At 35.8% G+C, this 12,626-nt stretch overlaps 1 protein-coding gene across 7 annotated transcripts in view; it reads left to right on the top strand.

Moving 5' to 3' along the window:
• The window catches only part of EPB41L2 (erythrocyte membrane protein band 4.1 like 2), a 107,891-nt gene that overhangs the window by 49,452 nt on the left and 45,813 nt on the right, over positions 1-12,626 (top strand). For all 7 annotated transcript variants that reach the window (XM_082756126.1, XM_082756125.1, XM_082756124.1 and 4 more), the window contains one exon: positions 7,402-7,506. In XM_082756126.1, the coding sequence (XP_082612252.1) occupies positions 7,402-7,506 (105 nt within the window). The remainder of the gene's footprint in view (positions 1-7,401; positions 7,507-12,626) is intronic.

Below are 12,626 nucleotides of genomic sequence, written 5' to 3'. Positions count from 1 at the left end.
TTGAGCTGTGTCAGCAGAAGAAAAGGTTTTATCACAATAAACAAAACACGAACACGAAAAATACTCTACAGAATAATTGTTCTCCAGAACAAATTGTGTAGGGTTTTGCATACCAATGTTCTGAAGTTGCAGGAATTTTGTCTCTAAAAGCTCTTGAAAAATGTTTATACATATGTTTGTATTTATAGGCAGATAGGGTGTGTGTGTGTGTATATATTACATTTTTCAACAGATTTCTAAAAGTAAATACAGAAAATTGACACAGATGGTGTAATAACTGCAGAGTTCTTTTGCTTCCAATGATGCCAGGATGTTTAAGTCTGTTTAAATCTGAATGGTCTCTGTACTAATTGAAGACTATGAATTTGATCATCCTGGGCTTTTTCACCAGCCAAAAATGAGACATAATGCATAATGTGATGAGGTCCATCACGATACGTTTAAAATGGTAAACAAGATTTCTAATGACTTTCTAATTCACTTTCACAACTGAAAATATATTAATTTGCATATTAATCTTTATCTTGTTTCCTAATTATTGTAATAAATATTTGCTATAAGAACAGAAGTAAAGATCAAGGAGGGTGGGGGGAATGGCAAAGTGGAATAGGAACAACCTGGTTTCTATATTCATTTGAATCATGTTTTACAGGACATGAGGACTGCTGACTGCAATTTTACAAAATATTTTTCTTAAATACAAATAGTTTTTATACTTGACTACTGTACCAAAATATTAAAATTCTCAGAAAACTGCTTCAACTTATAACTGAAACTTCAATTTTCACTCTCTGCAGTAGATCTTATTAGATGAGTTTCTGGTACAGATCTTTTCTTTAGTCTTCTTTTAATGTTTTGTGTTTGAGTGAATGATGGTTCATTTCCGCTTTACAGAGTAACAGCGTGTAATCATACAAGATTTAAAAAGCAAGTAAAAAAACTCTGCAGTCTTAATACAAACTGCAAAGTTCAGTTTGCATTTGTTGTTTCTTTATTAAATCAAATTTCAGGATGATTTTCAGAGTTAGGACATTCCATATGCCTCTTCTATTTCTTGCTCTGTACTGTACACAAACTTTATTATATTTTATTGTTAGAGATGTTTCTATAAATATATTTACTTGCTAAAAGGGAAATAAAACTGGAAAAGTACCTTGCTTTTGCTACTCTTGTTTCACAGTCAGAAACCTGTCTTTTTCTAATTGACATCTCTTCATAAGTGCATTGCTAGTATGACGATTAACAATCGGGTTTAAGCTAGCTTGTAGTTGGTGATGCAACTGGGAGAAGCGGCTGATACATCAGAGGAGCTGTGATCAGAGGGACCTGGACAGTCTCTAGGACTGGGCAAAGAAGGATCTCACTACAGGAAATGCAGAGTCCTGCACCTGAGAGGAGTAACTATGGGCTGACAGGCTGGAAAGCAGCTCTGCAGAGAGAGCCATGGGGTCCTAGTGGACAAGGGGCACTGACAGGCTCCTGGACTTGCAGCAGGAAGAACTTTGCTCAAAAGAAGGTGGTCCTTCCCCTCTGACCGAGTTCTCTAATTGTGCTATAGAAAAAGCCAAAAACATTAGGGTCCTTGGTGGGAAAAGACTCAGCAACCGTATGGGTTTGTATCACAGTAAGTTGAGTTAATGATACTTTTAAAAAGCTCTGTCATCTCCCATTGATTAGTTTGTCCCTTTATAGTTTTTTCTGGTGTATTTGAATGGAAAAATATCATGGCTTTTTATATACATATAAAAATACACGTATACAAGTGATCGCTTATATATGTATACAAGTGATAATTCCTTTTCAAAGGATGAGAAAAGCGAAAGGCATCAGCTGTGCATAAAGATTGTCTAAGGAAAAGCTATGTTCTCAGCTAAATGAATATTATTGCTTGTCCTGTGACCTCCTATGGGAGAAAAAGCAAGGTTGAATTTTCAATTCTTTTTATTTGGAAGAAAAAAAGTCCAGACTTCATCTTTTTGTTTCCGCCTAGACAATATCTATTACAGTATTTGAAGAAATATGCTTTCCAGTTCAAAGTCTATGCGTTTTGCTGCATCTATGGCTTTGATTTCCATGTAGCCTTCTTACTTCTGTTATTCTATACGTGTACTTGAGTTCCATCCTTCTCTATGAACTCGGTAAATTCAGAAGTGGAAACTCTTGAGTTTTCTCACTTGGGACTCCCAAGAATGCACATATTAGATGTGATATGTGGGGATGAGTGGGAAATAAATTCATCTATTCCAGGTCTCGGTTACAGAGAAAGGAACTCAAATCCTCTTTTTGTGATGCTAGAGACCTGGAAGTTCTGAATCTGGAATCTGCATCCCTTAAAAGTTTTCATAGAGTTTTGTGATACCATAATTTGGAGAGAATAATGAAGAAGCCCAGAAACTCTTAATTTTTTTTTCAGCCTGTTGCATAGTTACCTGTTATGATTAGCTGCATAACATGCTATATGAGATGCCTTTATGCCTCTATTAGCTTACACTTCTTATAGCGGCTGGTATTATTATTTCAGCTTGTTAGACTATAACCCATAAGTAATGGCAAATTGCAAAGATATTCCTTCAAAGATTATGTCCAGTATTGAAGTATTTAACACTTGAATGGTTGAGACTGACACATCTGTCACTTTCTCCAAATGCTTCTTAAATTACTTTATGCGTGGAAGATTTAATTATATGCTGCAGAAATGTTATTTCTGTATAACGTGTATTTATGTGACATGAAGGATACATTGAGAGATTTCTGAGTAAACAAAATCCTAATGACTTCTGTTTCTGCATTTAAATGCTTATGAAAACTAATTTCTGTATGTCATCTCTCTGTGTTATGTCATTTGCTGGTGAGTACCACAGAATAGAAACTGATAGCAGGTGCTCTGTTAGAAAATGTTAGCTGCCTCTGTGTTAAAGCTAACTTATGTTTGAAATTGCTTATGGAGAGGGATGAAGGGAATGGTTCACTTACAGCAAATCAGCATATTTTTACTATGATACAAAGACTTCTTTGCAAAGGACTGTATAATTTGATTCTGTTATATCATAGTTCAGAATTTATCACAAAGTGTTGCTCTTGGAGTACACATTTGTACCCTTCATATTTCTTTGCCACTTTGTATGCTTTGTGTATTGATAATTGCTGTAAGTTTTTTATTTGCAGCTGCATAGTGTTTAACTAGGGAGTTATTTCTTTTGGCTTGTTTTTGCATGTCTTTCCCATTGCCCAAGGCATACCTGACATGGTAGACGTTTGGCTTCTAGCATAAAGCATGTCTCAGGTATTTCTTTTATTGAAGGTTACTTTGTAAATTAATTTATCACCTTTGAGAATTATCTGTTTGTGCTTTTGCCCTTGGAACTCTTTATTTTGCCTTAGTAGATCTTCTGACTGGTGTCAACTTGCCAGTCTGAACTTAGTTAAGTCAATAATTCTTTCTATAAAAAACTTCTTAAGCAGATATTTCAGCTTCTTTGGTGACACTTTCCTTCAATTTTTTTCTTTCTATATTCTTTTATTTTTCTGCTTCTTTAGATGCAAAATGGAAAGACCTGGTTTATAGCCTGTTTCTTCAGTATAGCTTCTAGAAATTGGCTTGTCTGAATGCCAGTTCTGACAACCTTTAAGGCTGCTGTCCTCCAGAAAAGTTGGTGTAATGAAGCTGAGCTTTGTAGCAAGTGAAAACTATTCCTCAGTTCGTTTAAACTTCATACTCTTACTCTTGTGGTGCTTCGTGGTCTTTGATTTTGCCAAAACTGAACAGTAGTTAATTCTAATGCCAGTGTCTCTGGTATTTGTTTGGAGAAATTAAAAACTCTAGGTGGGACCAATGTTCTAGTATTACAAACATTGATACCAGCAACTCTTCAAACTTGCTTAATTTGGGGGAACTAGGAAAGTTTTGTAAGGAAGCAAAGCAACCTCCATTGAAAGGTTATATTTAAGTCTACTTTTAGTCTAAAGCATATGAAATTGCTTATTAGGTTCCATGTTAATAAAATAGGTTGGTTTTCTGTGTCCTGTAACTTGGAAGTAAAAGTGTCCAAAGGTACTTATCTCTAGGACTAGGAAATTCATGTAATATATAAGGGAATAATATTCTGTGGAAGCATTTCACTAAACAGAATGAGTTGTCTACACAGTATGTGCATGCGTAGAGAACATGAGCAATTTATTCAATTTATTTTAACCTTAAAACTATCGTAGCTTTTAAGGATATCTTCCATGTGTCCTCAGATTCTTCACAGGAACCTGTAAATGACTAGAGGAAGAAAGGTAAAAACTATTGTTTGAGTAGTTTTGGAGGAACATGAATTAAAACAATTTTCACAGGTTGTGAACTGCTAGTAACTTTCAGTTACCTTTTATGGCTTTCTTTCAAGTGAATTAAGTTCACTCACAGGAATGGCAACATGTAAGTGGGACAGAGACTTGTGAAAGCATGTGGGGATGAAAGATGTGGAGTTTGTCAAAAGTTCTCAATCACTGAATCACTGTACTTGAAATGACAAACATTCACTGTCACAGGTTCATGACTCAGTAGTGTAATATTTGTGGGAAGTAACGGCAGTTTAATAGCTTGAGTGAGCAGACTGGAATGCTCAAGATGAATTTTTAGGATGCAAATATTTTTATTTATTTTTAGCGTAGTGCAGATTATATAATTTTGATGAACTCCTTTCCTGATAATTGATGTCTATAAGAGCAGGTGTAAGTTCTCATTCTCTTACAGTGGTCTGAGTGTTCGTCTTGCTTTGAGGAGGAAGCTATTTTTGAAGCTTTTTTTCTTTTTCTGTGGTTTCTTACTTGTAAGGAAACTGTTGTTATATTTAGGATCTGTGATAAAGGCTTGTTCAGATTTTCTTCTGTAAATGTAATCTTGGTTTTAGTAAAGGATAACAGTTCTACTTTCAAAAAAGAAAAGCTATCTGTATAATAACTGCTAGTTAAAAGCAAATGTAGATCATATTGGGTTTGTTTACTGCATTCAATCAGCGGTCTAATTAAATATTTATAACAAAAGGCATTTAAAGGATGCCAGCACTGACCACATTTTATGCACGTATGAGCAACTGAAATACATTGGAGATGACAGAAGGGTCCTATGGTTACTTAGTTTGCTTATACAAAATAAAATTGTGTTTGCTTAATGTACAGTTAAGATATTTTTTTTAACCCTGAATTAAGGGAAGTATGATTGAACTTGATATGGATCAGATGTTCAATTGTAGTTGGGCTTTTATTTGCAAATCTTTATTTTTTTGACTGTTCAGATGTGTAGACTAGTGTTTGGGTAAACTTAAGTGATCTGCTGCAAGTACGAACTTTTTCTTACACAGAAAAAGTAAAACAGGGATGACATAAAATTTCACACATTTTGAAAACTTTGGTCCAGATTCAAGAGACACTACTGAAAGTAATGTTTTTTAGTGAAGTTGTCTCAAAGCCAAAGGAGAGATGTGCCTTGTGTGGAGATCAGTCATTAGTATGGCCTTTCAGGGCTGGCTGCCTTGGCATAGGTCCTCCTGTCTTGCTGAGGAGAGAGTATGGCCGCGGGGACACCTGGCCTGCTGGGAGCTCAGCCCACTACACTGACTTTTACGAAGCTGAAGAGGAGGCTGTTGAGCAAACTGGTTACTTCAAACTGCTAGGGGAAGGAGTTACCTGTATTTCTGAAGAGTAAAACCTGTGAGAGTACCAACCAGGCTTAAGATTCCCAGCTCCCTTTTTCAACTGATTTGGACTTTTAAGCCCCACTGACTCTCGGTGATGCTTTGGCAACTAATTGTGCTCATTTTATAAATGTGTTGTTTGAAAGTTTTCTGATTTTCAAGACTGTAATGTCTGCTGAACAATGCAGTCTTGAAGAATCAGAGGTTTGGATTGTTGGAGAATAAAAACAATGCCTTCAGTATTTGCTCTGTGCATACCTTTTCTCCCCCTTCCCTCCCCTCCCAGCCTTTAACATTTTGTACAGTGCAGTGGGGCTGCAGTGAGAGGCACGCTTGAGGCACTTGTGAGAGCTCTGTCACTGTCTGCGGGACACAATAACTGCAGTGTTGCCAGGGCCTACACAGAGGCAGTTGATGGCGTTTCTTTGGAATTGCAGCAGTGTGTGGCATCTACTGAAATCTGTGGGATAAGCAAATGCAGGAATTCCTCTGAGCTGCCAGGCCTCGGAAAATACCATGTTGTGGCCTTCCTGGTAAATGCCACAAATAGCAGAACAGTCATGTAGGGCTCGGTTCAAAAGGCGAGACTGCGTGCTGTTCATGTTCAGATGTTCCACCAACAGGCTGTGTTTTAACTGTGGAAAGAAATTCTGATGTTCCCCACCCCTGGTGATGTATTGCAAGCCAAATGCTCTAAAATGTTTTGCCTCTTGTCAGCAGTCATCTCCAGTACGATTTTTCCCTAAAATCTGGCACACAGAAACAAATCATAGGCCTGTTTTTCATTACTAGCAATAAGAAGACAGGATAACCATGTTTATGTTCCCTGTTACTGGTGTGGGAAGGAAAGATAGAACTTCAGGACTAATTGCAACTTACTTAAGCTATATTATTCAGAGCTGCAAAAAGCAGCCTTTTTAGGAGTGTGCTAAAACTTTTGTTTTTCATCACTATTGTAAAATAGCACACTACAATATTGAAACTAATCTCAAATAAAATGATTTTCTTTTTTGTTACTACAATAGATTTTTTTGAAGGGATTAACTTCTTTAAGACTTGGTTTTGTTTTAAGACTTTGGTTTCTTTGACTTGCCCCTCAGAATCTCTGCAATGTTGACAGACCAATTTGTGCTCTGCTTATGCTTGTATGGTGTTCCTACTGGCCTGATCACCTACTTTTAGTGGTCTGCTTCATCTTTTTTTGTTCCTTGAAGATAACATGCTTTGGTTTTCATAGAGCTATAGAATGGTTTGGGTTGGAAGGGTCCTTAAAAACTAGCTAGTTCCCACCCCCCTACCATAGGCAGGGACACCTCCCAGTAGGCCAGGTTGCTCAAAGCCCCATCCAGCCTGGCCTTTAGGTAAAACTAAAGACCTATAGAAAACGATTTCAGGACTATTTAGCTGCAATTAAAGGTGTGCAATACTTAAGTAAAAAATGGTAATGAATTTTTCTTGTACATGCAAGTCAACTTCTCCGAATTGGAAAAAAAAAAAAAAAAAAAATGTCTTTATTTTTAACTGTGATATGTATAGCTTGAAAATATGATAAACAGAATATCATAAGAAAGCTGACAGCTTTATAATCTTTTTTTATTGGTACTTTTAATTTTCCTGACTAATCCCATCTAATTACAGTACCTGTTGTGCAGCCTGTTTCATCAGCTGAATATGTTCATAAAATTAAATGTTTACTGATAGTAATTTTTTTTTTTTTTTTTTTCAGAAAAGAGCAAAAGGCCAAATATTGTTTGACAAAGTGTGTGAGCATCTCAATTTACTGGAAAAGGACTATTTTGGGCTGTTGTTCTATGAGAATTCAGATCAGAAGGTAAGTCTGTATTAGGCCTTTTGCTTTTCCCCTACATTGCTACTGACTTGAATAGTTTGGTACTGTGTGCAAGATACTGATGTGTATGTTAAGATAACTAACAAAGTTTCCATTTATTACTTCAGAGTGTGAAATATTTAAAATATACACAGTTCTGGAAAAATTAATTGAATAGTTCCTAGACTTTATTTTGGAATGGTAAAATAGTATGCCATACCTGCCAGTGAAGATAGGAAACTTTAACTAATATCATTCCCTTAATCTGCCAGACTCCCCAAAGTTTAATTTGTAACCCTCTTAAAAATACAAAGACAAACAAAACTGATGATAAATAATGCAAACAAATCTATCTTTAATCTGGCTTTCTAAAAATTTTACTCTTTTCTCACGTGTGCTTAATAATGCTTTGACAAGGAGCATGAAGGACATGTTGTCCGTAAGTCTGTAATTATTAGGCCTTAATTGTTTATTTTCCTCTTAATTTTAAGTTAAACAGGTCATTTGAAAAGGTGAGACTGGGGCTAGCCTCTCACCAGCATTGGATGCTAGCTTTAGTAATGAAGAGGTGTTTTGGTATGACTACATTCAAATAAGATCTCTTCAGTACCTTTTGGTATCATATTTTGTAATCTTTTACGCTTCTTTGTACATGGTGAGCACATCTAGACTGAGTGGAGGAAAAAATTTAAATCAGCTGTTGGTATTCATTCTACTAATTACTAAGAGCCAATTAGCTTCTCCCAGCATCTGAATGTTTGTGTCTAGTTATGGACTAGTTGTCACTGTGTCCACTAACTAAAGATAAGCGTGCAGACATGTTTTCCATCATAACAAACAAACTAATAATTGCGAATTGAAATGAAAAAATGTAATTCTTATGATTTTGATCTCAATCTGTTTTTGAGTCAGGAAGCATCATTACATGAGTATACTATGCTCGTATACTCGAAATACTATATACTTGTATATATGCATTATACTTAGTGAAGACTTTCTTGCTTTTTTCATGTTTTCTCATTCCACTTCTACACTTGAAATGAAGTCTAATGCAGTGATCTGAATAAATTTGACTTTGACAACTTCTATTCAAATACAATTGTTTTCTAGACTTCCTTGCTTTGCTGGAGACCTTTTGTGAAGTAAAGAGCAGAATACTTGATTCCTCTCAGTTAAAGATTTCTATGCATAAAATGGGCTTGATGTGTTTTTACTACTTGGATATTGTATTTTTGATCATGATTTATAAAGCATTTATAGAAATTGGACCTTGTTCAGTGTAACAATGAAGAGCATCCAAGTTGATCCTCCGAGTAATATCATAATCTAATTTATTTTTTGTTGTTGTCATTTACAGTCCCTTTGTGCTATTCAGTATTCTTGGCAATATGTGAGTGTACACAACATAGGACAGTCTCCTCACTGACAGGAGAGGAAATACATAATAGCAGATGTGGGATCTGCTATTGATGTATATAGAGAATGATGTGAAGTTTATTTGTCTAAATTAGCTAAGCTTTCAGTGAATCTAAAATATTTAAGCTTGTTCTGGCTTCCTTAGAAACTCTTGTCAACCAATGGATTTCTTAAAAAGATCTTCAGTTGGTGAAAGAACTCTAGGTAGTCTTTAGGCACTTGGTTTGCAAACAGATATTGAGCAGAGTTGAACTACTTAATTCCCCGGATTACTCACTCAGACATCTTTCAAAGTCTGAGAGGGAAGAGAAAAGAAAATCCAGTTTTGGACTGGCAAAAGGAGGTACTTCACCTAAATATCCCAATTTGAGTTTGTTTTATGATCTTTGAATCAGCATTTGATGCTTGTTCAGCAGTGATTGTCTGTTTTACCTATTACTTTAAATTTGTAAGACCTTCATTTTAATTTGATTACCAAAGCTATTAGAGCAGTTCTTGTCTTGTGCAATTGGCCTGTATTTTACAAACTTAGGTACATGTGCAAGATGATGACTATTGTATTCTTTATTTGTGCTTTAATTTACACTTCTAAAACTACTGATCATCTGGTTTTGCTTTCTTTCCTCAACAATTAGCATTTTATGATCACTAGATTGGAGATGAGGGAATCTGTGGTGATGTACAAAAGGTTAAGGAAGACAAAAGGTTGTATAATAATTTAAAGCCCCCCCAAAAATAATCCCCCCATCCCCCCAGAAATAGGTGACCCATTCCATCTCCTGATGTGCAACTGGTGTGGATGTGGGGCTCTGCCGCAGCTCTAAGTTGCAATTGCCAGATGAGCAGGAATACCCAGGTTTCCAAAAAAGACTTTGAAAGCCTGGGCTTCAGCACGAGAGAGTTGTGCCCTGCAACACCCAACTGCCATTTCCTTCATGCTTGTAAATATGAAATTGTATAACTACACAGAATGGGATCAGTAAGATAGATGCATGGATTTCTGTTATTAAATGTACCTTTTTATACATGGATGAAGACCTTTTATATTGTTTGTAGAATGTTAAATACTTGTGGTATGTCTTTCTAATAGATCCTGTGCTTCTGTCTTAGCACTTTCACATACATCTCAACTTGCTTTAATTCTTTTCTAAGAAAAAATCATTTAACATCTCATGTATTGATTTAATTAATGGATGGGGATGAGGATGCTGATCAGTTGTGTTCAGCAATATCTGCTACAGAAAGCCTTGGAGCTTTTGCTGGTTTTAGGGGCTGGCCTTCTTGTTTGTTCACCTCACTGTATCAAGTTTGAATTCTTTTTTCATCTCAGTACCAGTTACTTCTGATACATTTTTTTCCAGTTATAACTATTGCCACTTGATTGAAATGGAACAAATCTCTGACCTCCATCCCAGTCAGTACTAAATGCTGAATGATGTGTTTTCTCATTCTTATGCAGTCATCACAGCCACTCATTTAGGAGCCAGCTGTTGAGCTAGACAGCAGCTGTGGGGTGTGGAAACTCAATGCCAGGCACTCTTTTGAATTAGAGCTGCTCCCTAATGCACCATTGGGGTACCATTGGAGGAGGAGTCCCATTAACTTCTCTCTATGGGTGTTCTGTGCAGCTGGGAGAGATGTTATGTTTTCATATCAGACCAATTTTTGTTAGCTTTCATAGACATTTTAAAGCTATTTAGGTAAAGTTATGCATTAATGGTTTTTTTGTGGCTTTACAAATGTTATATTTATTAGTTGAAAGTTTAGTTAGTGATTTTATTGCATTACACCCTCAAAAGTTCATGAATGCTTGATTAATGCTGTAATTGGTCTGCAAAAGTGTTAGAAAGCTTGTGCTCTTATGTTCTGGGCACCAGCTGGAAATGCTGCTTTTCTGGATTTGTACAAAATACTTCTGTGCTGGTAGAGAACATTTTGTTGTTCTTTGACAATTCATTACTTTGTCTTATCTATAACCTTACCATTCATAAATTAAACAAATAGATTTTTGCCTACTGGAGCAACGTAGCGTGCATACACTTTGTCTTTTGTGTTGAAAGACAGACCTGCCTATTCTGTGCTGAGGTCTATTTCAGGGTAGATTCTTCAATAGTGTTTGTTTTACTTCTAACAAAAGGCACAGATGCAACCCCCCCCCCCCCCCCCCAAAAAAAAAAAAAATAAAAATAAAAATTGCACATATAAAATGGAATACAAACATCTGATTTTATTTGATGGAACAGTAATGAAAGTTGGTGATGAAATCTGCTTCCAATAAGCCTGCTGCAGGTTTGGAAAATCAGAAAATGAGCTGTACTGAAAACAGTTTAATTTAAAGAAATGAATTCCTTTTTTAAAAAATATTATTCTCATTTTGCAACATATTCTGTTTTGTATGTTTCTTCTACTTTGTAAAAGTAGAGTTAAAAGTGCTTTATAGCACTGAAAATAACATACTCATGCATCCTAGTTTTCTGCTGTAATTGTCACACTATATAATTATTTGTTACTTTATACTACTTTTTGTCTAAAATTTAAGAGTTTAAGATAGTTTTAGTCCTCTTTGTAATCAGAGGAATATGGCTTTGTATCATTTGGGAATGGAGTTAATACCAAATCTGAAAAACAAGGATGATAACTGTAGCTGAAATGAAGCTGAAAGTCTCTGCTAAAATTTTTGAAGACTTCTCATGCCTTCCAAGGCCTGTCCTTGTGAAGAGTCTTCCAGCAGGTAGTATTTTTTTCTGATTCAAACAAAATGAATTTTATCCAGATTCTTTGGGAGGATTTTTTTCTTCCTTTATAACAATGTTAAAGACTGTGTATCTCTGTAATCATCATAACTGTTATGAGATGTAGAGGTTGCAGGCTTCTTAAAGCAAGAAATTTGGAATTTGTGTTCCTGAGATGAACTTAATTTTGAGTTGGAAAGTCTGCAGTAAAGACTGATTTATATGGTTGTGGAAAACAATTACTGGTTTCTACAGTTTGTCATCACAGACTGAATGGTGAGTCACAGTGTACTCAATACCTGGTACTTGGCTAGGTTGGGCAAGAAAAACTGACAGATGCATCCTTAGCAACGTTTGTGCTGGCACTGAGGTCCCTGCTGACCTTGAGGTCCCTGCTGTTACCTGCAGGGGACTGTTGAAATGCAATTGTTGACCTTGACCTTGCAAGTTAGTTGCTAGCTCCTCATTACTCTGCACACTTCTGCTAATGAAACATACTAAGTTTGGCTGACAGACTGGCTGTGTGTGCATATGTGTGTATGTGTGTGTTCATGTATATGTTTGTGTCTGTCTGTTTATGGGAAATAAACGTTCAAATGCTGTAAAAAATAAATGTTCAGTAACTGCAGTTAAAAGGCTTATATTTCTAGTCTCTTACTTGATCTGCTTTGCAATGTCTATGGGTAAAATTTGTAAACAGGTTTGTTTGAATTACAGATGAACGCATTACTGATTTCTCATTCTCAATTTTCAAAGTTATGTTTTTAGATGATCAGTCACAAAAAAAGTCTTTTGTTACTTATGCAATAGTAATTGAAAAGCTATAAGCTAACTTAATAGGTAGTACAAAATAGAGCAAAATATTCTTGGTGTTGAACGTTTAATAGTGAACCACCTATATGGAAATTTTTCTTTATTTGCATTGCCTAAAATAGAGCAAAGCTTATAGTTTTGAACCTTGTGTATCAGCATTAA

Source organism: Aythya marila (assembly GCF_965140915.1).
Source record: "Aythya marila genome assembly, chromosome: 3".
Lineage (NCBI taxonomy): Eukaryota > Metazoa > Chordata > Aves > Anseriformes > Anatidae > Aythya > Aythya marila.
Note: the sequence above shows the minus strand (reverse complement) of the source record. Positions and strands in the feature narration are given on the sequence as shown.